Source organism: Octopus bimaculoides, chromosome 21 (assembly GCF_046866305.1).
Source record: "Octopus bimaculoides isolate indiv1 chromosome 21, ASM4686630v1, whole genome shotgun sequence".
NCBI classification, from domain to species: domain Eukaryota; kingdom Metazoa; phylum Mollusca; class Cephalopoda; order Octopoda; family Octopodidae; genus Octopus; species Octopus bimaculoides.
Window position 1 is genome coordinate 30686841 of NC_142948.1, and position 26298 is coordinate 30713138.

At 37.0% G+C, this 26298-nt stretch overlaps 1 protein-coding gene across 2 annotated transcripts in view; it reads right to left on the minus strand.

Annotated features, from left to right (window-relative positions):
• Window positions 1-797: 797 nt before the first annotated feature.
• The window catches only part of LOC106875608 (glutamine synthetase), a 70390-nt gene continuing 44889 nt past the window's right edge, over window positions 798-26298 (minus strand). The window contains exons 1-7 of one of the 2 annotated variants that reach the window (XM_089339008.1): window positions 15336-15593; window positions 8043-8224; window positions 5745-5906; window positions 3754-3900; window positions 2921-3048; window positions 2142-2341; window positions 798-1635 (exon numbers count right to left, since the gene is read on the minus strand). In XM_089339008.1, coding sequence (XP_089195134.1) covers window positions 1353-1635; window positions 2142-2341; window positions 2921-3048; window positions 3754-3900; window positions 5745-5906; window positions 8043-8217 — 1095 coding nt within the window. In that variant the 5' untranslated portion in view covers window positions 8218-8224; window positions 15336-15593 and the 3' untranslated portion in view covers window positions 798-1352. Of the gene's footprint in view, window positions 1636-2141; window positions 2342-2920; window positions 3049-3753; window positions 3901-5744; window positions 5907-8042; window positions 8225-15335; window positions 15594-26298 lie in introns of those variants that run through there. The other variant, XM_089339007.1, reaches the window with a different exon arrangement.

Here is a 26298-nt window from a genome sequence, read left to right on the forward strand (position 1 = left end):
TCCCGGCACGCCAGGCTTACAGGGACCGGCTCAGAGAGCTAGTTAAGAGAATATTGATGGGGGCAATAATTAATAATAGATGGTGGCTCGCCTTAAAAAGAACATAAAAGCAGAGTCAATTAGGAGCCTGACAGATTAAGTACCAGGCTTACAAAGAGCCCGACAGAATAAGTACCAGGCTTACAAAGTATAAGTCCAGGGGTCAATTTCTTCAACTAAAAAGCAGTGCACAGTCAAAATGACTGAACAAGTCAAAGAGTAACATTTTAAAACTATGATTCGCAACCGGGGTCCACATTAGATTTTTTTTGTAGGAATCAAAGGAGTCCATAAGACTAAAATGGTGGCCAAGATCCACTGATTAATAGTGTAATTGTTTAGTTCCATTTATTGAATCGAGCTTACTATTGTGAGGTTGTGAGTTCAATTCCTGGACCAGGCTACATGTTGTGCTCTAGAGCAAGATACCTTATTTTATGTTGCTCCAGTTCACTCAGCTGTAGAAATGAGTTGTGGCGTCGCTGTTGCCAAGCTGTATCGGCCCCTTTGCCTTTTCCTTGGAAAACATTGGTGGCTTGGAGAGGAGAGGCACGGGCGACTGCTGGTCTTCCATAAACAACCTTGCTCGGACTTGTACCTAGGTGCCTTCCCATGGTCATTCATGACCAAAGGGGGGTCACCTTTCACCCTATTGTCTAGTTCCATAATCAACTCACTTTACTCAAAAGTTGTGCTCCAGCATGGTCTTAATTTAATGACTGGTGACAATAAAAGAATAAAAAAAACGTATACATGTATATATATATATGTATCTTTATTTTTGTTCAGTGTCCAAATTAAAAGAAACATTGGATGAAATGAGTGGAATTCATTTCTAAAAGGACCCCAAAAAAACAATAAAATATAGAAATAAATGAAATGATGATCTCACCGAAGAATGAGTATTTATTCTATTAAAAAGAAATAAATTTTGTAGTCATGTTTATAGAGAGAGAAAAAAAAAAATCAACTTCCACCAATAAAAGAGAAGTGAATAAAAGACAAAAACCAACCCAAAATATGCATCAGTTATATTTTTTAAAATAGTTACTCAGATCTGTTTTTTATGCGTTTGTATGTTGTGTGTAAGTATATATATATATATATATATGTATATATATATATATTTATTTTAACACTCACAAGTGTATATATTGATATACATATACAATATGTATACATATAGAGAAATTGAAACCTCCCATGGAGGTAAAAAAAAAAAAAGGGATTAAAAAAGAAAATGAATGTCTATCATTTGTAAATCTTTTTTCAAGGAGAGAAAGAGAGAAGAGAGAGAGAGAGAGAGAATTGGCTTATAATAACACGGTCTTGATAATGATTTCCGTAACTGAATATGGGTCACAATTGGATGAGGGGCGTCTATCTTCAAGGTAACCCTTCTTTTCATCTGCCACAGACCTTGGTATGCGAATGCTTGCCCCACGGTTGGCAACACCAGCTGAAAACTCATGAATAGAAGAGGTTTCATGGCGTCCGGTAAGTCGTCTCACATTGTCCTGGCCTTTGTTTGGATCATATGCTTTAATGTGTTCTTCATGATTTTCAGCTAACTTTTCAATAGCTGCCTCAATATACCTGAAAATACATAGGGAAAAAAAAAAAAAAATTCTTGCATTAGTACAAAGCTAAAATTTTACGATACAGTTGACTGAGTCACCGTCATTGTTTTCATGTCCACTCTTCCATGCTCGCATAGTTCAGACGAAGCTTGTTGACAGAGTTTGTTGAGGCAGATTTTCTACAACCAAATGCTCTTCCTGTCACCAACACTCACCCATTTCCAGTGAGGTAATATTTTCCCATAACCAAAACTTTGTAAAGTAGTTAGCATGAAAATGAGTATCTAGCTGTAGAAACCATGTCAAACATGACATTGGAGCTTGACACAGCCCCACAGCTCATTGGTTTCCTGTCAAGCTGTCCAACCCATGCCAGCATGGAAAGCAGGCTTTCAATAATGATGATGATTATGAACCAGATAGGTTTCTTCAAAATATGAAGGAAGTGCTTGAAAGGTGGTGTCAGACAGCAAAAAAAGAAAATGAATCAACCAGCAAAAAAATATAGACAGATATACTTACTTCAAACCATTGTCTTTCCTCATGTTTAAGGTACTGAAGTTGGTATGTGCTCCTGCGCCATTCCAGTCTCCGGTCATTGGTTTTGGATCAAAACTAATGACAACACCCAAATCTTCAGCAACACGATGAAGAATATACCGGGCCATCCACAAGTGATCTCCCATTTCAATACCTTCACATGGTCCAACTTGAAATTCCCACTAGAATACCAAGACAAAAAAAAAAAAAAAAAATGAAAACAGAAATAAGAATAATTTCTTACATAAATATGAGGTTTCAAAGTAGGGGGAGGGAGAGGTGTAGTCAATAATATACCAACCCTGAAAGAATGAAAAGTGCAGCTGACCAAATATATCGCCACCATTTAATGTCCCTCTTCCATGCTGGCATGGCTCGGGTGTTTAACAGGATCCAGTAGACCCAAGAACTGCATTATGCTCCAGTACCTGTTTCGGTACAATGTTGGAGCCACATGAGGGCCTCCCATGCTGGAGCCACGCAAAAAGCATCCGTGCTGGAGCCATGTAAAAAAGCACCATGGCAGCACCAAATGCCAATGCCACATACAAAACACTGGTGCTGGAGCCATGAAAAAAAATCACCTAGTACTCTCTGTGAAATGGTTGGCATTAAGAAGGGTGTCCAGCAGTAGAGACTCTGCCAAAGCAGGCAATTGGAGCCTGATGCAGCTCTCCAGCTGGTTAGCTGCTGTTAAACCATACAACCCATGCCAACATGGAAAACAGATGTTAAATGATGATGACAGGTATGATTCTCACCTGAGCAGGCATAACTTCAGCATTACAGCCACAAATCTTTATTCCAGCATAAAGACAGGCCTTGTAATGGGCTTCCACAATGTCACGACCAAACACTTTGTTAGCACCAACACCACAGTAGTAAGGACCTGAAGAAATACAAGACATGCAATAGAATTTAGCAAGACATTTAAGGGCAGGAAAACCACATGATTTTGGGTTCAATCCCAATTAGTGGCACAAAGGACAAGTATCTTCAACTATAACCTCAGGCTGACCAATACTTCAGCTGCATGGGTGGGGGAGTGCCTGTACCAGATCCATGCAGGGAAGCACTCATGCCAGATCCACACAGGGCGAGCGTCTATGCTGGAACTGCACAAAGGAGCACCCATACCAGATCCACACAAATGAAACTTAACAGTATGCACATATGCTTCCATGTGGTTTCTAACCGACACTGAGTAACAGAGGCTGCGTATGTTTTATATCTCCCATAAACAATATATCCCCTGCTGGAGCCTCGTGGAGCTTTAGGTGCTTTCGCTCAATAAACACTCACAACGCCCGGTCTGGGATTCGAAACCGCGATCCCATGACCGTCAGTCCGCTGCCCTAACCACTGGGCCATTGCGCCTCCACTCAGGCCATACATAAAAAGCCAGATTAAAGAAAAGGGACAAGATATTTTGTCCAACATTCTAACAATTCTGTCAACTCAATAGTAATAATAATAATAATAATAATAATAATAATAATAATATCTTGAATGATTTACTTCCATATATGAGGTATTTTTCGTGTTGCTTCAGATTGCTAACTGAAGGAAAAAATAAAAAAATTCATAAACTTACCTTGTGGGCCTGGAAAACCATTTTTAGGCCATCCAAAAGGATAACCATCAAAATCCAGCAATGTGTATTCTTGTTCCATTCCAAACCATGGGTGCTGCTCTTTCACTGCCTCCATTACACTCACACATGTACATCTTTTATTGGTTTCTGAAATAAAAATAATAACAATAACAATAATAGCAATCCAATCAACTATAAGCACAAGGCCTAAGATTTTGGGAGAGGTGGAGGCTAGTCGATTACATTGACACCCAGTGCTCAACTGGTATTTACTTGATTGATCCTGGAAGAATGAAAAGCAAAGTTGACCTTAGGGGTATTTGAACTCTGAACACAAAGACAGATGAAAACTGCTATGCATTTCGTCAGGTGTGCTAACAATTCTGCCAGGGTACCACCATAATAATAATAATAACTTATTCTTTTATTGGCCACAAGGGCTAATATAAATAAACATACAGGATATATAGAATATCATTAAAAGACAAAAACCAGACGATACAATGGCTTTTCCTCATGTTTTTTTGCAAACTGAGTAACATCTCATTTAATAATATGCTTATGATCATTACATTTCATTTATTTATTTATTTATCAAGTTTTGCATAGACACAATCTGAAAGTATCAGTGAAAGGATTAAATTGTATAATGTAAAATTACTAAAGCATTTATATATTCTTTCATCTTGATACACAAGAATTACTATGTACTCTAAGCCAAGTCATTTAAATTAAACAAGTCATTTAAATTAAACAATTAGCACCAGGATAATACTGGGTAATTCTGCTGGTAAGCCATAGTCATGAAAATGTTGATTTAGTTATAGAGTGATGTTTGTATAAATACAAGAGGGTGCTGAAAAGTTCCTGACTTTGGGTAAAGGAAAATACAGGAGGATCTGTTAATTATCAATTTATTCGCCTCTCAGATTCACACACTCATTGCAACGGTCCTTCAGTTTTACTAAACCCTGTAAATGAACTCGGAAGGTTGGGCTTCCATCTAGGCCTTTCGTGATACCCAGGAACTTTTCAGCACCCCCTCATAGATCAATGGCAGCATTCAGCTCCTGTCTATAGAACCTGGTCTACACTGGGCGGCCAATTCTAGTTATTCACCTAGCTGTCAACTAGCAGATACTCTAAAGGATTACACCCAGAAACTGCTTATTTCAGACAACTAACTCAGAAGTCCATATCTGCTACAGTACTGTTTGCATCTATGACTAATATGCTTGATTTAGTTATAACAAGGAAGCTTCTAGAAATGGTTGTTTGACCTGCTTGAAGTAACCAAATCTCTCTGAAACCACAACTTACAGACCATGAATTCTACCAACCCTGTACAGAATAGAAAATTAAATTAGCCTAATTATAAGATACTAGTTCATGATGCTAAATGGTGAGTCACTTTCCAAGTTAATTCAAAACTATCATTAGTTTTTTATCATCAATTTTTCCCTGTAACATACTCAAATTTTCAATTATGAATGACCGTGGGATTGCACCTAGAAAGTTACCCTCCAAGGCACAAGTCCGGGCAACGCTGTTTATGGAAGATAGCAGTCACCCATGCATACCAGAATCCCCTTTTCACGCCACCAATGTTATCCAAGGGAAAAGCAAAGGAGCCAATGATACAGCTTGGCACCTGTGAGGCTGCAACTCATTTCTACAGCTGAGTGAAGTGGAGCAATGTGAAATAAGGCGTCTTGCTCAAGAACGCAACATACAACCCAGTCCAGGAATTGAACTCACTACCTCATGATTGTGAGCTTGACACTAACCACTGAGTCATGCGCCTTCACATTTTAGCACAACTGTTTCTTGTTATCTTTTTTAATGCTTCATCTTTCAAATACTATACTAATTTAACTTAAAAATCTACTTCAACATTCAAGCAATTTTATTATCAACAGTAAAAATAATTCTATAACATTCAGAATTATATGGGGGAGGGGGAGGGGTGGCGGAAAACATGAAAAATTTACCTGCAGGTTTTTTGTTGTACTTATAGACATCACACAAAACAAGGCGGTTGTCCCCACGACGGAATGGATCCTTAAATAAAGCAACTGGATACAAGTACATATCAGAGTTGGAACCTTCTGCTTGAGCTGTACTGGAACCATCAAAATTCCAAACAGGGCAGTCTGAAAAGAGAGAGAGAGAGGGAGAGAGAAAGAGCATTTTTAAAAGACCTGAATTCTTTTTGCAATAAAAAAAATAAAGTTAAATAAAACTATAAAAACCACACTAAGCTCAGAACTATTTTTTTTGACGATATCTTTAATGCCTTAATTTTTATAAAATAAAGAAATTGAAGGTTATAAAGCAAACAACTCATTTTAGATATTGTCAAGTTAGTGTTTGGAATCCAAGTTAGGAAAAGGTTCTTCCATAAAATTATGATGGAAAGTTGTAGCTTTGAATCAGATTAGAACCTGGCACAGCTCTCCAGCTTACCAGTCAAACTGTTCAACCATCAAACCCATGCCACCGCCATAGAGGACATTTTGTAAAGTGGGTGGTGACAAGAAGGGCATCCAGTTGTAGAAACCATGCCAACGCAGACAGTAGAGCTTTTTGCCAAACTATCAAACCCATGCCAGTATGGAAAACAAGACATTAAATGATGAAAATGATGAAGGTTGTGTCTGGTGGGTTGCAATCAAAAGGATTAAATTAGAATTATAAAACTAAATATTTTGGAATAGAAAATCTAACTGAAGGACAAAAGAAAAAAAAAAACAATTGTCATCTAATATCTGTTTTCCGTGCTGGCATGTGTTGGACAGTTTGACAGAAGCTGACAAGCCAGAGAGTTGCACCAGACTTTATTGTCTGTTTTGGTATGGTTTCTACAGATGGATGCTCTGCCTAGTGCAAACCATGTTACAGAATTGTACTGGGTGCTTTTTACATGATACCATCACTAGTGCATTTTATGTGGCACCAGCACCAGTTGCAATATTATCCAAAATTAAATTGTAAAGAAAAGATTTTGTTTAGTTAGGTCCTTACTCAGATTAAATAACTTGAGTAAGAACCTAACTATAATCAGAATACAAGCAGTCTTCAACATTTGTCCATTTGACCTCTGTCATTAGGAGTGTAGGCAGTAGAGATTTGTCCTAGTTTTGCACTCCTCCAACAGACAAACCTCAAGAATTGTTTTTAGTAAATTACAATGAGAGCATTTACGCGATGACTAAACTTGTTAGAAACTAGTCAAATTTCCCCTAAGTCAAACCCAACTGTCTCCGAAGAAGGCATAGGATAATGTAGTACTATAAGACACTGTTAAAAAAGGCAGAATAACTTCGAATGACCTAGAACTAAAGAACAATCAATATTTTAAAATCGGTACAAGAACAAATCAAGAAACTATGTACATTATACGCTAAATATTTATATAAAAAAAAATATCTGAAAGTTGATACAAATAATCAATGATAGAATAAATAAAAACATACGATTTTAAACTAGGACACCAAATCAATAAGACTTCTCAAAATATAAGTTTACTCAGAAGAGAGGTGGACTGTAAAAATAAATTGCCAAGTGAGCAGTAACTTATTATATATCTCATTTTTACAACTACTTTTTCCACACTCTCATGGGTCAGGCAGGTTGTCTCCAATACAGCGATCATCTTTCACCACTTTGCGTCTACCTTTGTGTCTCCTTGCTGACCTCACATGGTAGTTGTAAAGAAGTGTCACCATCATACAAGTCTGTTCATTTCTGATCTTCTATGAAAGTACATCCAGCCACAGTGGAACTATAGCCTTTCTTGGAAATAGGTGAGTGTTGGTGACAGGAAGAGCATCATTTGACTGTAAAAAATCTGCCCCAGTGAATATATATATATATATAAATATATATACGAGGTCTGATCAAAAAGTATCGGGACTGGTGCTACAAGCCTTTTCTCTTTCTATCTCTTTGTTTATACAAGGGAGTGCTGAAAAGTTCCTGACTTTGGTAAAACAAAATACAGGAGGATCAGTTAATTATGATTTTATTCAACACACTCCTCTCTCGGACTGACACACTTATGGCAGCTATCCTTCAGTTTTTCTAGGTCCTGTAAAAGAACTTGGAAGGTTGGGCCTCTAGCCAGGCCTTTTGTGATACCCTTAAAAGCCAGACACTTTTCAGCGGCCCCTCATACAGAGAATAGTGATTCTCCCAGCTCCCCGGGGAAAAACCCATCATCAACAATACTATTACTCACAAACCTGAGGGAGTAAAATGTGATTACAAAAAACAAATTGTTAACATACCACTTGGCTGGGTCGGGACTGCTTCCAATGTACGGCACTTGCTTCGCAGACCTTCGCCAGTACCGTCAATCCAAATATATTCACACATGACATTATTTTTATCTTGAGGAAGTTCCAAGTAGTGGTTGAGGACAGTCTTGTCCGTGGTGGCTGGATATGAACGTGGTTGAGTCATTGTGTATCTGGAATGTAATCAAAAATAAATACATAAGTCAGCAGTTCACAACCCCTTGCAGTCCCAACACTCCCTGGCATTTTAATCAAAGCAATCTAATTTTGTGTGTTGGTTTATTATTCCATCTAGCTTGCATTTCTTTTAAAAATCATTTACACATGGTTCTGGGTTCAATCCCACTGCATTGGCACCTTGGACAAGTGTCTTCTACTATAGTTTGAAACATATTGGAACTGTTAACTTCCTCTTCATCCCTTTAACATTTCAACCAGCCATAACCAGCCAAATTATTCTACCTGCTTTATATTATTACTGGCCAAATCTGGCTCCTACACTACAATGTCGTTCTAAAAATGAACTACCACACCACATCAAACTCTTGAAGCTACAAAATTCATAATTCAAAGCAATGTGAATAAATAAGATGACATTTAAAATAATCTGGATGCTAAAAGATTAAACCAGCCAAATTCAGCCCAAATATTCTTTTTTTTGTTTCTTTTTTTGCTTTTTTATATGCAAACTGGCCAGATCCAATCTCTCACATCTACACAATGATGTCATTCTAAAAATAGGCAATCACATCATTGAAATCTTAAAGCTATGAGACAATGCCTGAGTAATTCAAAATAAAGTGAATGTATAAACATTACATTTGACAGATTAATGAGAAGGTGAAAGAGTTAAAGGATAAAAAGATTAACAGAATTGGGATTAACCCTTTTGGCATTCGGGCTCATAATCATGAAGTAGCAAGTTCAATTCCACAGACTGGACTGTGTGGTGTTCTTGAGCAAGGGATCAATAATAAATTCAACTAAAAATTATTTGGGGGTTTCGAAGACAAAGCCTTTGGCAGCAAGTAGTGGTTATAAGAGACAGACAATTCTGTGGTATCAAAGCTCACAAGAAACTTGGCATCAAACAGCAGTTCTGACAGTTTAAGTTCAGCAGATTTCTTTGAGCTAGTTCATGAAAGGTTCCACCTTAGCTTATTAGCTTAGGACAAAACATTTTCATAAGTTTATTCTAAACATCCAGGCTTGTTTTCAGACTTATACTGAGCTTGTGTTTTGTATGTTCTGAGAAATAAATAAAAGGAACTTTCTTTCCTTTCATACATCTCCTGTTACTCTAGTGGTTGAAAAAGAAATTGGTAATGTGTATCATATATGATGTACGGATGCCAGGGAAATATGTCTTGGATATCATATGTGATCCACAGGGCTGACAAAGGGTTGACTTCTAAGATGCCTACTGGTTAAATAACAATACTTGATAAAAAGAAAATCTTATCACAGCTGGTCAGTTAATCACCAATGATCTTAAACAATTCTCATATTACTAAACTGATTTTGGTACTTATACTTCATGGTATTAAGCAGATGAACAATACGTATTTTCTCACAAATAATGTATGGAATCATTCAACAAGCTGAACAAATTTATAAAGTCAAATTTCTGTCAAAACAGTCTAAAGGCTCTCAACAAGACAAGTCACAATGGATAAGGCATTTGGAATTGGGCTATAACAAGTAGGTAAGTGCTTTTGGGTCTGCTTGAGTTCAGGAATTAAAAAAAAAGTCTTGTTTAATGTTCAAATTCTTTCGAAAACACATTAATCATTTTCAAAACTTTATAGAACAGATTTTGGCTGCCGCACACTTCCAGTAAATTGTTTCCACATACTGTGTTTAATTAGAAGACAGGCAATTAAATGGAGTTAATTACTTTAGCAAACTTCGACAGGAGCCTCTATGAGATTGCCTGACTTGCTAGAAATAACTGAGAAGTTTCACACTATCTTCAACAGGTCTTAAGATAGTAATTATATATACAGATAATAAGTCTGATATAGCCATGATTGGAATACCTATGTTACCTATGCTTATGTTCCACATGATCAGATAGGATTAGAGTTAAACAACAATCCCACTTCTTTTCGATTCCTTCTTAGTAAAAACAGAATAACACAACGTTTGGCTGGTTGTTGTCCAAGCAGCATCGTTTTTTGTAAATATTTTCTTTAAAAATACAATTGTATACGGTTTTGGATCTCATGTTTTAAACCAGAATCTGCAAAGATTAATTTCTTTTTTTTTTTTTTAATGAAACATTCTGATAAAGGACCGAGCTGAATTTAAGACCCACAGAGGCCCTAAGTACTCAGATGATTGTGGCGCCCCCATATGTAATTCAAAATATAAAAATGAAACAAAACAGTAAGATGAAAAATATTTATTTTTGTTTCCACTTTATTTATATTTTTAAAGTTTTCTCATACTTTGATCATCATCATCATCATTGCCATTTAATGTCCACTTTCCATGCTGGTATGGGTTGGACAAATCCTCAAAATTCATCTTACATAACACATCTGATTCTATACTTAGCAGAGATATTTTTGGAAAGATTTAAGAGATTTCTTCTGTGCTGTATTCCATTTACCATTTCTGTGTTTCTCCTCTCTCCCACTTGGTGCTCTAACCACGCGCTTATTTTGCTAAATGGTTAATCCAACGCTGATTAAGGAACTGAGAAAAGATATAAACAACGAGAGAATTCCACAAGACAGACGTTTTGTGAAGGAAGGACCGAATGCACTGATTAGTAGTGTAGAGCCTGATTAGGTTGGGTACATCAAGGATGATGAGAGAAGGGGGAAAGAGTAGAACGGGGAATCTTTGAGCTGAGGAGGCAATAAACCCAGTTGGTTAACTGATGCAGATTTAAAATGTGATTGCAAATGTAAACAAACTATATTTGTACGCTTCAAATGTGAACGAAGTGTATCTATTCTCACATATGCCATATACCCACGAGCATACGGCATAGTGGTTAAGAGTGCGGGCTACTAACCCCAAGATTCCAAGTTCGATTCCAAGCAGTGACCTGAATAATAATAATAACATCGAAAAATACCTTAGGAATGAGAACCTAGGTTTGAAATTTCCCTGAGACACCTGATGAAGGCTAGAGGGTATATCAGCTGAAACATTGTGTATATGTATGTCTGTCCCCCCAACGTCGCTTGACAACCGATGTTGGTGTGTTTACTTCCCTGTAATTTAGTGATTCGGCAAAAGAGACCGATAGAATAAGTACTAGGCTTCCAAAGAATAAGTCCTGGGGTCGATTTGCTCGACTAAAGGCGGTGCTCCAGCATGGCCGCAGTCAAATGACAGAAACAAGTAAAAGAGTAAATGCCGAACAAGAATACATTCCAACTGCGACCATCACGTGTATATTTTGGACTACACAGGGTAATAATTCTTTGAAGATAATAGAATGTGAGTTGACGCAGATGCGGTTGCTATTTCTAGCAAGTGCAGCGACAAACACTTTTTAATAAGTTCGAAAACTTAGCTGGTTCACATTGAGATGAATCACCATCGGTATAAGTCTCAGAAAGCTGATCACGTGGATGCTCTCGTGCTTCCACGTAAACAAATATGTTATTTTAACCTACTAAAGAAATATAAACAAGTACAAGGGATCATGAGTTAGTTTCGACGGTGGGTAACTATTGCAGCTGCTCAATGAGTGACTGAACATTTCAGAGACACGTGTATAAAACATCTTCCACACGCAAAATCAGCGTGACGATAGTGTAATAAAGTCGACCGAATTGGGATACCGTTCATTCGACGGATAAGTTTACAGAATCTTGCGAAAAACTTCGCCTAGCAACCAAAATATTCCTCAAATCACACTACTTCTTTACGTCTGAAAACAAAACCAGATAAGACATAAGATATGAGATTGCCAGAATACCCAACGCGGGATTTTAGGGTTTTTTAAATTCTCAATGTGGACGCTCCACTTATCAGATTCAGTTCCTAAATATTTCTTCAAATCATTCTGCTACACGAGACAAAGGGATATTGGATGCTTACAGCCATCAATTTTAATTATAGTACTCACTATAGTGCTGTTTGTAATTCTCTGCAAAGAATTGCTAAACTTAGTGATAAAAAAAAATCTCAGCTTGTCATAAATCCACACATCAAGATTGAGCAAGAAGTTTTTAAACTCGTCATTGCACAATGTAGTGTCGCTGATAAGCAAAATAAATAGGATGGCTACGGCTGGAACACCTTTGGTCAACGGGTAGAGAGATTTGCTCTATTAAGACTGAGCTGAAGTGAAATATAATTTTAAAAGTTTATGTAGGCGCAGGAGTGGCTGTGTGGTAAGTAGCTTGCTTACCAACCCCATGATTCTGGGTTCAGTCCCACTGCGTGGCACCTTGGGCAAGTGTCTTCTACTATAGCCTCGGGCCGAGCAAAACCTTGTGAGTGGATTTGGTAGACGGAAACTGGAAGATGCCCGTCGTATATGTATATATATGTGTGAGTGTGTGTGTGTGTGTATGTTTGTGTGTCTGTGTTTGTCCCCCCAACATCGTTTGACAACCGATGCTGGTGTGTTTACGTCCCCGTAACATAGCGGTTTGGCAAAAAAAAGCCCGATAGAATAAGTACTAGGCTTACAAAATTTAAGCTCTGAGGTCGATTTGCTCGACTAAAGGCAGTGCTCCAGCATGGCCGCAGTCAAATGACTGAAACAAATGAAAGAATAATAATCCGTTCCACTATAGGCACAAGGGAGGGGCCTAGACAATTACATCGGCCCTAGTAACTGACTGATACTTATTTTATCGACCTTGAAAGGATGGAAGGCGAAATCAACCGTGGGACAGAATTTGAAAAAGTCCAAGTAATAATAAGATGTCAAGTGTTTGATGAAGACAACCATGTTAGTAACTTATTATAATTTTTTTTAATATATTTTCCCTTCCTTCATGACAAACGTGGCACTCAGGAAAAAGAAATAAAATAAAAACTTCAAATGAAATCTTTGACATCACAAAGCGTTTTGTGACTTGTCAAACATGTAGGACAAGTGCGTAACATAACGATCTGTATACGTGGTTGCTCACGAACCGAATCACCCTTCCGACTATCATAAGGAAGACTACATTATCGCAGATAATATAGTCTTTTCTACATAACCTTACAATAAACGCCTATATGGGCCTCGCTGCTCGATTAGGGTTCCTCGTGGTTAAATAGAAAGCCCGCGAGGCAGCGCACGCGCGAGTTTGAGTTTATAGAGCGAGAAGGAGTCCCTACGTGGTTTATTTGACCTGCTAGAAATAGCAGAGTTTAATTTTCACCAACTTAGTGTATTTATAACTACATTATCAAATGTATGAATACTAATGGAATACCTATGACCTTTAGTCAAGTCGACCAGAGGTCTTTGGCCTGGGTCTAGACGAAATATTAATATCGAATAGCAGACAACATAAACAGTTAAACAAAATTGTATGAAAAAGTTTCGTTGAAAATATAATTAAAGAAAAACGGTGCACAGACACAAAATCTGGATAACGGTCAAGTTTTAATGAAGTAATTAATGGATAAATTAGTAAAATATACAGCATAAACAATAAGCTGATTGTGTTGCTAAAGACAGAGATAGAGTGTGTGTGTGTGTGCGTTATACATACATAACATGCACACCATATATGTGTATATATACACACACATGTACATCGAAATCGGGCGGAAAAAACTATAAAACAGTGAAGGGGGGGAACATTATTTGAGAATAAAGACAAAATGAAGGGAGTTGCAAAAGAACAAAGATGCAAACAAAATATCTTAGCTAGATCAAATCTAATAATAAATAAAAAGTTATTTAATACATCGTTACCTTTTTCAATTTAGCAACTAGTTTTATTAATGTTTAGCCATTCTTGCAGAGAATTAGACAGCACTATAGTGGGTATTGTAAAAAAAAAAAAGTTGATAGCTGTAAGCATCACATCTTTTAACCAAACAGTGTATAAATGTAGCACTACATTATTCAACGTAAACTTTGAAAATAATAGAATGTGATGTAAAAAAAAAAAAAAAAAAAGGATTTAGCTGCTATTTCTAGTAATTTGAAGGATCACGTACGTAGTCTCCCAGCAGGTTTTAGAAAATCGTTTGGACGTTCAGTCAGCCACTACTGATCAAGCAAGCAGAATTATAATCGAAAGCATTCCAACCGTAACCATCCAGTCTGGCTTACATCATCCTGCCTAAAGTTACATCAGCCAAACATTGTTTTTTGTTTGAAGAAAATCGACTAGGTTATGATTTGTGAAGGCAAAAAGTATAGATGATAAATTTACAATATATCTTTTCCCGAAGGAACACTACAAGTTTTATCTTAACGTACTTCCCCGATAGCTTTAGCACTTCAGGAAGTAAAGACTGATTTTAAGTCCGTAGAAAAAATACGTCCTGCAATTTAATTAACACCATCGTAATCTACATCGCCAAAAAAATATAAATGCAAAATCTTTTTAAAAGTGCATTTCACATAATCAAGTTACGAGGAAACAGTCAAGCGCGGCACCAATTTGTGGTTTGTTGACGGATTCTCAAATTATTGCAGTCAAAATCCAGGATACACATAGAAAATACTTATATGATGGTTAAGATTTTTGAAGCAATACAAGAAAAAAAAATCTCTGCTTAATATATAACACACTAGGATTCGTACAGCGCGCAACTTTGATTACGATTCGGCAAATAATTGTTTCTCGCATGGCAGAAAGCCTTAAATTTGGGAGGAATGGAGTTAGCCGGTAGCAACGACCTTAACAACAATTAACAAATTCAGCTGTTCATTACACGTGGATCGAGTAGATAAGAGCTTATTTCGAAACAAGGCGCGCGCGTGTATATATATATAAATATATATATTAATTGTGCGAATGTGCCGAAATGTAATTTCCTTGGATAGATTACGATTCTGAAAGAAAAACTAAGTAGGGTAATTTTTTAACCTGCCAATTTTTTTTTTTTTTTTCCATTTGCGTAATTTTTTTTTTTGGGGGGGGGGGTTCAGATTTACGTTTCCCTAAATTCAGACAAAACTGAAAATTTACGGAAAATAGGGGAGTCCCCAGATGAAAAAAAAAAAAAGGGGGGGGGGGTGACAGAATTGTAATCTATAGGGATAAAAAACACGCGATACATAATTTCCGACTCTATTCAACAGGGACACTATTTTGCTTCCCGAAAACAAGAATAAAAAGTGATCGCAACAAAACTTACCTTTTTTGTGTTTTGATCCTTAAAAAATTAATGGAGTTTTCACGATGAAGTTATTGTTTAAAAAAAAACCAGAATTGGTATCTTCTTTAAAATACGAAAGGTGGATAAAGATGTGCTTGGGCGAAAGATAGCAGTGGGTCCGTTTGAGTGTTGAATGAAATGAATTATACAACAACAGACACCTGACAGAAAGTTTTAATAAAGTTGAAGAGTTGGCAACATTTTATACCTCAAAAACCAGCCTCACTTTCAGTTGTTAGGTGAGGGGGGGGGGAGAAAAGGGAAAGAGAAGGGAGAAAGAGGGAACGAGAGATAGGAAAAGGAAGAGAAAGAAACAAAGAGAGAAGACACTTTTCTTCTTCTTCCTTTTTTTCACTAAAAAGTATACAATCAAAAGTTTTAATAACTTTCATTCTCACCTCTTCCCTCCCTCACAAACCAGCCAATTAGCGATCGGCAAATACTTTGGCTTCGATCACTGAATTTTTCTCATTTACCCAGTAATTCATTGTTTCTCTCTCTCTCTCTCTCTCTCTCTCTCACTCACGCACTGTCTCAATCCCTTTCAGTTTTAATCTTTCTATTTCTTTTTCAGTCTCCTCCACCCTCTCTCTTCCACTCTCACCTCTCTGTCTTTTCCTCTCTCTCTTTCTCTCTCTGTTGACCACCTCATACTCCGCCAGTGTTTTTGACAAATCACAAACTTTCTCTTTACCCTCCGTGCCGACCTGCACTCCGTCTATTTCATTCATATTTTCTGTCTATCTTTATTTTGTTGTCTCAAAAGAGACATCACGCCAATATTAATAACACACGCACCGGTTTAAATCTCCTCCTTTATTATTATTATTAGTCGGTTAGATATCCATCCAACTAACCAATCAATCAGTTGTTTAACTTGTTGGTTAAACAGTCATTCGTTTTCTTTTTTCAATTCGCATAAAGAATCTTACAAACGAAACACAAATACGAAATATCTTTGTAGCACTCACTTCCGTAAATTTCTGTCACTTGTCTCTTTCTCTCTCACACACAGTTTCATTTCTTTCTCAAATCATATTTTCTCTCTCTCTCTTTCTCTTTAGTTAAGTGTCACTTCCTTCTCGCTCACTTCAACTATTTTTCTCCTCACACCCTCTTCATATATACAGGGTGTGCACAAAGTCTGGGTAGATGGGGATTAACGCATACTTTAAGAAATTATTATTTCTTGTATTTAATTGTTTATGTTATGATTTTATTTACTCCATGTACCCAGACCTTGTGAACACCCTGTACAATTCATTTTCTTTCCTCTTCACTCGCTCCGTGTTTTCTCCCCTCCGCTTAATCTCTCCCAAATTACTTTTCATCTCTTCCTCCAAATATCTACCTTTCATCATTCTCTACCTTGCTCTATTCCTCTCTTTGTTTTCTTTGTTTCGAATTATTTTCTTCTTCCTTTTCGCTCGTCCCTCCCCCTATGAAAAAGAAACGAATGACTGCAATTGGGATGCTTTTGATTAATCGATCTACAAGTTCAGTGTCTGACGTGAGGCTAAACAACTTTTTTATTCTTTAATAGCCGAAGAAACTCACCGTCTTTTAAAATAGGCACCGCGTTGTGATGTATTTTGTAATTGATGTAAAATTGGCGGGAGATTCGTTGTTCAATGCTTATCAGTCACCCCTAGCGAGACGGACAAGCCTATAATTAAAAAGGGCTCCACATGGAATCATCCGGGTCCCTAGGCACAGATGTACTCTTGACTACATAATACCAAAAATAAAACTGAATATTTTTCAGTATTTTATGTAAAAACAGAAAATATTATTATTTCTATTATTTTATCTAAAAAAAAAAATGTAATTTAATATTATATTGAACAATCCCATAAAATAGTACAGTAATTATTTCGCCGAAAATCGTAATCTTTTTGATTACGTTTTAAATATCGGAGATGACGATTGTAAAACCTTTGGATTTGTAAAAATGACCTTTAGCATTTAAACTGACCATATCAGACCCAAAATATTTTACCTGTTTTACAGTCAAACTGACTAAATCCAGCCTCTTACACCTATCCTACAATGCCATTCTAAAAATAAACAATTATATCACTAAAATCTCAAAGCTATAAGATAATTCATCTTCATCATCATCAACATCATCATTTAATGTCCATTTTCAATGCTGGCATGGGTTGGACGGTTTGCCAGAAGCTGATCAGCTGAAGGGCTGTTCAGGTCCCATGTCGGTTATGGCATGGTTTCTATGGCTGAATGCCCTTCTTAACACCAACAGGTTGTACTGGGTGCTTTTTACATGGCACCAGCACTTACAAGCCCATAAGAATGGAGATACTCAGGGATTAGGAATACTATTTTTAGCATGTCAAACGACTACATAATGGCTATCGCAAAATGCCTGAACTAAAAAGCACTTCCTATGATCAAAGGTTTTTCCACTGTGACCAGTGAACGAACATAGTGTATCTAGGATTACCTTTTCTTTATGACCATAACAAAGCTTCACTGAGATTTCGCTGTTGCTTCTAACATAACAAATAACCATATAATGTCTCTCAAATTTCCGATCATTTGAGTGAATTTCAATGAGAAAATTCACACAATGAAACAGCATGCAAGTATTGACTTGTTAATTTTGTAAAACGTTATATAATATCGAAGGTGGAGGCGCAATGGCCCAGTGGTTAGAGCAGCAGACTCGCGGTCATAGGATCGCGGTTTCGATTCCCAGACAGGGCGTTGTGAGTGTTTATTGAGTGAAAACACCTAAAGCTCCACGAGGCTCCGGCAGGGGATGGTGGCGAACCCTGCTGTACTCTTCCACCACAACTTTCTCTCACTCTTTCTTCCTGTTTCTGTTGTGCCTGTAATTCAAAGGGTCAGCCTTGTCACACTGAATATCTCCGAGAACTACGTTAAGGGTGCACGTGTCTGTGGAGTGCTCAGCCACTTGCACGTTAATTTCACGAGCAGGCTGTTCCATTGATCGGATCAACTGGATCACTCGACGTCGTAAGCAACGGAGTGTCAACAACAACAACATATATCGAAGATTTTGTGAACAACAACAACATTCCTTTCCAATGACTGGATTAACTACCATAGCATTCTTTGGCTCTACTCACTGATTGATCAGTTTATATACATAATATATGTATATATACACAGAATATGTATATATACATTTGTATATACACATAATATATGTGTATATATATTATATACATAATATATGTGTACCTGCATTATATATATATATGTATGTGCATAATATATTTATAACTAGTGTCTATATACTTCTATGTATGAGTGTGTGTTTGACTTGATATCATGATGATTGTAAATGAGCATCACCATCATACAAGCGACATTGTTCCCAATTTCCTGCGAAAATAAGAACTGGAATCAGTTTGTTTGACTACTAAGCCCTTCAAGGCATTGCCCCAGCATGGCCACACTCCAATGACTGAAATCAGTAAAAGATAAAGGACACACACACACACACACATAATGTATACAATATATAGATGCTTCCCAACCATAGTGAGTGTGTGTGTGTGTCTGTGTTTGTCCCCCCAACATCGCTTGACAACCAATGCTGGTGTGTTTACATCCCCGTAACTTTGTAGTTCAGCAAAAGAAACCAATAGAATAAGTACTAGGCTTACAAAGAATAAGTCCTGGGGCCGATTTGCTCAACTAAACGCGGTGCTCCAGCATGGCCACAATCAAATGACCGAAACAAGTAAATGAATAATTTCCTTCTACCAAATCCACTCACAAGGGTTTGGTTGACCCGAGGCTATCGTAGAAGATACTTGCCCAAGGTACCATGCAGGGGGACTGAACCCAGAACCATGTGGTTGGAAAGCAAGTTACTTACCACATCACCACTCATGCACCTGTATATATAAATTACAAATGGAAACCAAAATAATAAGTTGTACAATTAAATATTGTTTGATAAATTCAATTCAATTTTATCATTTTATACAAACGACACATCTAGTATTTAAAATGGTATTTTATTATTCTTGAAAAACCTGTTTTTTCAATGGTATGGAAACAGCTGTAATTTACTAGATGTGTCATTTTGTATAAAATAGTAAAATTGAATTGAATTTATCATTTAATGATTAAATCATTTAATTTGTTCAATTCATTATTTTGGTTTCTACTTCTAATTTATATTTATATATTGATAAACTATATGTTTATTTTATTTATTTGCCTATTTGTTGTTATTTGTTGTTCATAACATTGTTATTTATATAGGTAAAAAAAAAACAGTAAATTCTTTGGATATTTAATATCCCTTAGGAGGTTACTTTACACATAACTAAATTTCTATCTTTCTATATAATATATATATATATATATATATATATATATATATATATATACATATATATAGTTGAAATTGATATAAAAACAAAAGACAAAGACAGGTGTATGAACAACAAGTAGGTGTGTTAGTTTGACGCTCAGGAAAAAATGTAAAAGGTTTTTGTTTTGAGCCTACACTCTTCAAAAGAAAGGAATAAGAGAAAATAATCAGAGAAAGAATGATAAGATCTTGTAGATTTCAATGGTCCAGCATGGCAAATGTGTGTGTATATATATATATATATATATATATATATATATATCATAAATATATAGGGATTGACAGTAACCTGCTTCTCCAACATACTGAGAATTCAGAAATAGCAGTCAAAGAACTACTGATTTCAAAACTACAAATTATTACTCCAGATTGATAGCGATAAGGTTTTCATACTGAGCTACCCGGCAAAATTGTTAATTATTAATTTTATTACTAATTGACGATTCCCTGCCCTGCATATCTATATATATATATATATATATATATATATATATATATATATATATATATTATCTGAAATGTACAGTATTATATATCCATCATGGCTGATCTTACCTATCAGTTTCGTGCAAGGAATACAATGGAGTGTTATATAATCTTTGTATGTGTGTACATGGTTGTAACGGTATGTGCTCTGGTCAAACTCTTTGCCAGGCCTGAAGGTATTAGTGGAAGGTCAAGGCCGGGTACCACCTAGTGTAAAAAAGATTTTAGTAGGTAGGCCTACACCCAAGGCAGTTGTATACAAAGCAGAGGTAACAGCCGCAGGACCCAATGGGCAACTGAACGAGCAGAAGTATGTAGGGACAACAGAAGGCCCCTTCAGAATCCACTTTAATAACCACAAGTCCTCCTTCAACATCCTGGAGTGACACAATACCACAACCCTAGTCAAGCATGTTTGGCTTTTGAAAGAAAGTACCACAGAGTACAGCACAGAGTGGAAGATCCTGTCGAAATGCAAACAGTACTTCAATGGCAGCAGGAAGTGCAGGTTGGGCCTGGCTAAGAAGAGTGCAAATTTTGAAGGGTACCCAACGTCCAGATATTTACCTGAATAGCAGGAGTGAAGTGTTTAATCCTGACCCACATGAAAGGAAGTACATCCTATCATACCTGCATGCCCCACCATGACTGTAACCACAGGTCCCAACCTCAACCTTCCACCAATACCCTTGGGCCCAACAAAGAGTTTGACCAAAGCACACACCAATGCACCCATATCCCCCTACAAGGTGGACACCCACAAAATAGACTGTCTCCCACCACCCCAACATATATCTCTTCACACATATTGTACACACACACACATTACACACCGCACTCTAACATAAAACACGCCACGACCTTAACCAATACAGAAAGAAAACAGATCAACAAACACAACTATACATATCTACAACCCTGGAAAAAATTATACATATCACACATCCCATCCCAACAGGAGCACCACACTTTATAACACAAACTTCTTTGAATCTAAGTCACCTATAGCTTTTAACGAAATCCTATAACAATATATAATCATCGTATATACACCAGCATTTAGTAATGAGTAACACTTAACACCAGCATTTAGTACTGAGTAACGCTTAAACTGGGAGTTGAATATCCTGAATAAACCTTGTAGTGAGAGGATCTCTAGAATCAACAAAGAATCATCGACAGCAAAGACAAGTACTCTCACCGTTAAACAAACATCGAGATTTCAATGAAAAGGGAGATAACTCCATTGTCCTATTTTAAATTTTGTAAACTAATCAAGTTAAATATGACTTATTCTAAAAGATTAAAGAATTTAGATTGATAAACAATGTCAGTAATGTAAATGTGTACTTAGCAATAACAATCTTTTACTCTCAGTAAATCTTTGTTGATTTTCGATGTTTTCCTGCTACGTAATTTATCGACGCAGGAGTGACGGCGTGGTAAGTAGCTTGCTTACCAACCACATGGTTCCGGGTTCAGTCCCACTGCATTGCACCTTGGGCAAGTGTCTTTTACAAAAACTTCGGGCCGACCAAAGCCTTGTGAGTGGATTTGGTAGACGGAAACTGAAAGAAGCCCGTCGTATATATATATATATATATATATATATGTGTGTGTGTGTGTGTCTGTGTGTGTTTATATATTGTGTGTGTATGTTTGTGTGCTTGTGTTTGTCACACAACCATCGCTTGACAACTGATGTTGGTGTGTTCACGCCCTCCCCATAACTTAGCGGTCTGGCAAAAAAGACCTATAGGCTTACAAAGAATAAGTCCTGGGGTCAATTTCTTTGACTAAAAGGCAGTGCTCCAGCATGGCTGCAATCAAATCACTGAAACAAATAAAAGAATAAAAGAACGACACAAGGTTGCTGGTGACGGTGGTGAGGAGGCAGCAAAATAAGTAACCTGGGTAAAATGAGTAATTTATGATTTCTCGTTTTCGTCTCCCTGCCAGTTTGAAATTATTACATTGCAAATATATACACACACACACACACACACACACATTATATTTTGTATAGTTGGATCGTCTTTAAGAATAAAATCTGGTTGTTGTTGAAGTTGAGAGGATCTGAAACATAGTCAGGTGACTGTTACTTTCTTAAGAATCTGATTATAATTGAGGTTGTTAATAAAATATCTGGATAATTTTGGTGTTTAACAATCAATATTCTTTCCTCTGTTGGATTCCAAGTCAATTTTCTCTTACACTAATGTCTAATTTGATCATTTTCAATTTTCAAAAAATTAAGTCTAAATTGGGACAAAATTAGCAATGAATTCATTCAAGCATGACACTGCAACTCTGCAGCCGCATATATGCTTGGAATAATGATTCATTTAGTATTTGTCATTTAGTATTTGTACTTTATACTTTTGTACTGCTGTAGATAACTTCTGCATTTTTCCTATTAAATAGTTTGTGATATTCATGTTTAGCTGGGAAGTGTTTGGTAATTGGTGATAGAAAAGTTTATGCCACATTTGTTGTTACAGTTATGCTAAAGTGTAGGTTGAACCAGGTAAGTGTGTTTTCTGATTGTATTTTGTTTGTTACTTGTTTGTGTGTATCAGAGAATGTGTTGTAACTTTTCTTTAAGCTTGCATACTTTAAGGGCATTGTTTTAGATAGAAGCTGCTTTGCTGAATATATTTTTTGTCTTATTGAATATTTTAAACATTCATTTTTCTAGTAATATGCCAAAGACACATAACAAAGCTAATCCTAAAACATGCAATTTCATTAACAAGAAAACAAAACAGTTAGCTTTGGCCACTTAGATAAATGATAGAATACAATGTTTAGCAGCTAGGCCATACTACATTACTTTAAAAGACCATAAGCCTAATTTCTTAACTGACTCTAAAATGCAGGCTCATTAATTCTACTGAAAGTGAATTAGCCAGAATCACAAAGGTCATAGTTAATGCAACTCATGATAGAATTACACAGTCAACTAACCTTCCGCTCTGGAAAAACAGTTCTTCAGTAATAAATTGGTTCAACAACCTACGTGACAAACCTAACTCTAAATTCACACAATCTACTCTTGTTGACTTTTACTCTCCTATTATTGAAACCATTATACATGAATATATCATATGTGTGTGTGTGTGTGTGTGTGTGTCTGTCTGTCTGTCTGTTTGTATATATGTGTGTATGGTATATATGGTATATATATATATATATATATATATATATATATATATATACACACATATATATATATATCAGTTGAATAAAGTTAAAGCATGGTCTGGTTTTCATGTTTTTTATTATGGTATTTTAACATTAAAAAAGATATTTTGTAATGCTCATAAGGTTAAATTTAGAGGAGCAGCATTTTGCCAGCGTGCCTTCATACTTGCACAAAGTTGGTCTCGATGTTGGAGTCGACTTTGCTCAAATCTTTGAACTGTGGAGAAGCATGACTGGCACCAGATCCTACATTCTGATGCTTTGTTGAATATAGCACACTTGGGAGTAAGTTGAATAAGTGGTGAACGTCTGCCTTATTGCGAATGCTTTTACGTGTCACCGCACAGGCACTTTTATGTGACACTGCCATGAGTGCTTTACATCACCAGAAGGATCGGTCTTAATATTTCTGCTGCAGTGACATCACTATCTCACCAAGTATGAGTATGTTGAATAACACCTTAATGGCTGTTCCTGTGTACTTGCTGCCTGTGGAAATGGTTTGAGAAATGAGCATGAATCAAGGTTTTTTTTTTATTTCTGTGACAAAATGAGCTAACCATCAGCAACAGGATCTTCATGAGACCAACCAACCAACCAACCATTTATTCATATTCAAGTCAGGTAAACATGCAAACCAGATAAACTTCATTCTTGTTATGAAACAGGATGGGCTGGTAATTGTCAATAATATGTCTCGTTTTAGTGAAAAATCTAGTAATTGACATAAGCTATTGCTTAGTGACTACAGAAAGGCAGTGAGCTGGCAGAATTATTAGCATGCTGAGCAAAATGCTTAGCAGCATTTTTTCTGTCCTTACGTTCTGAGTTCAAATTCCACTGAGGTCGACTTTACCCTTCATTCCTTTGAGGTTGATAAAATAAATACCAGTGGTGCACTGGGGTTGATGTAATCGACTCATCTCCTTCTCCTAAATTTCAGGCCTTGTGCCTATAAGAGAAAGGATTAGTGACTACAAAATAAAGGCTGGACACATTTTAACGGAAGACAGGGAACGCCATAGAAACCGGGAAACCGGGCCCATGTGCCTGGCTTTGAAAGGGCGAGAAAGAAAGAATATATATATATATATATATATGACAGGCTTCTTTCAGTTTTTGTCTACCAAATCCACCAAAGCACTCATTAGCTTTGGTGGACCCAAAGCTACTGTAGAAGGTACCACATGGTGAGAGTGCACCTGAAGCCACAAGGTTAACAAATGAACTTCTTAACCACACAGCTATTTCTATGTGTTATATACAAAGGGGTGCTGAAAAGTTCCCCTCTCAGATTCACACATTTATTGCAGCAGTCTTTCAGTTTTTCTAAGCCCTGTAAAAGAACTCGGAAAAGTTGGGCCTCCAGCCAGGCCTTTCGCAATACTCTTAAAGCCAGGAAGTTTTCAGTATCACTTCATATATCTCTGTATAATTGTTCTGTCTCTAACTTTAGATATCTTATCATTCTGTCATTTCAGGAATAAAGTCAAGACAAAAACAAAAGCACTACCCACTACTCTCTCCAACATTCTGCAGCTTATGTAGCTACAGCAATTTTTAGATGCCAGTGTTTAGCAGCACATGAGTCAGTCATGATTAAACAGGCCTACAATCAAGCTGTGACCATCTTGTCTTTTTACTATGTTGTTGGAACTCGGTGTTTTATCAGTACTCAATCTACTAAAATTAATAGATAAATTTTCCTAAAATCATGCTTCACCACTTCAAAATAAAAAAAAAATACATTATATATAAGGCGCAGGAGTGGCTGTGTGGTAAGTAGCTTGCTTACCAACCACATGATTCTGGGTTCATTCCCACTGCATGGCACCTTGGGCCAGTGTCTTCCACTATAGCCTCGGGCCGACCAAAGCCTTGTGAGTGGATTTGGTAGACGGAAACTGAAAGAAGCCCGTCGTATATATGTATATATATATACATATAAGTATGTGTGTGTATATGTTTGTGTGTCTGTGTTTGTCCCCCCAGCACTGCTTGACAACCGATGGTGGTGTGTTTACGTCCCCATAACTTAGCGGTTCGGCAAAGAGACCGATAGAATAGGTACTAGGCTTCCAAAGAGTAAGTCTTGGGGTCAACTTGCTCGACTAAAGGCAGTGCTCCAGCATGGCCGCAGTCAAATGACTGAAACAAGTAAAAAAGAGTGAAAGAGTATATATTATGCAAATAAAATATGTAAATCATCGTCTCAGATCTCACTGTGCATGGCACCCCGAAAGGAGTGGGTAAGCCAATTACATTGAATCAGTACTCAACTGGTACTTATTTCATTGACCCCGGAAAGATGAAAGGCAAAATCAACCTCAGCAGAATTTCAACTCAGAATGTAAAGAGAGATGAAATGCCCCTAAGCATTTGCCTGGCATGCTAACGTTTCTTATTTCTTTATTGCCCTCAAGGGGCTAAACATAGAGGGGACAAACAAGGACAGGCAAACGGATTAAGTCGATTACATAGACCCCAGTGCGTAACTGGTACTTAATTTGTCGACCCCGAAAGGATGAAAGGCAAATTCGACCTTGGTGGAATTTGATCTCAGAACGTAAAGACAGACAAAATAGCGCTAAGCATTTCGCCTGGTGTGCTAACGCTTCTGCCAGCTCACCGCCTTGAGTGTCTTGTTAGACACTCTGACAAGATCCATCAATCCACTGACCTGGAAAAGTAGCGAGCTAACAGAATCGTTAGCATGCTGGGCGTCATCTACCGCTACATTCCGAGTTCAAATTCTGGCACCAGTACTTTCATGTGGCATCAGCGCTTTCATGTGGCACCAGCACCAATGCTTTTTTATTTCTTTTTTATTTCTTTATTGCCCACAAGGGGCTAAACATAGAGGGGACAAACAAGGAC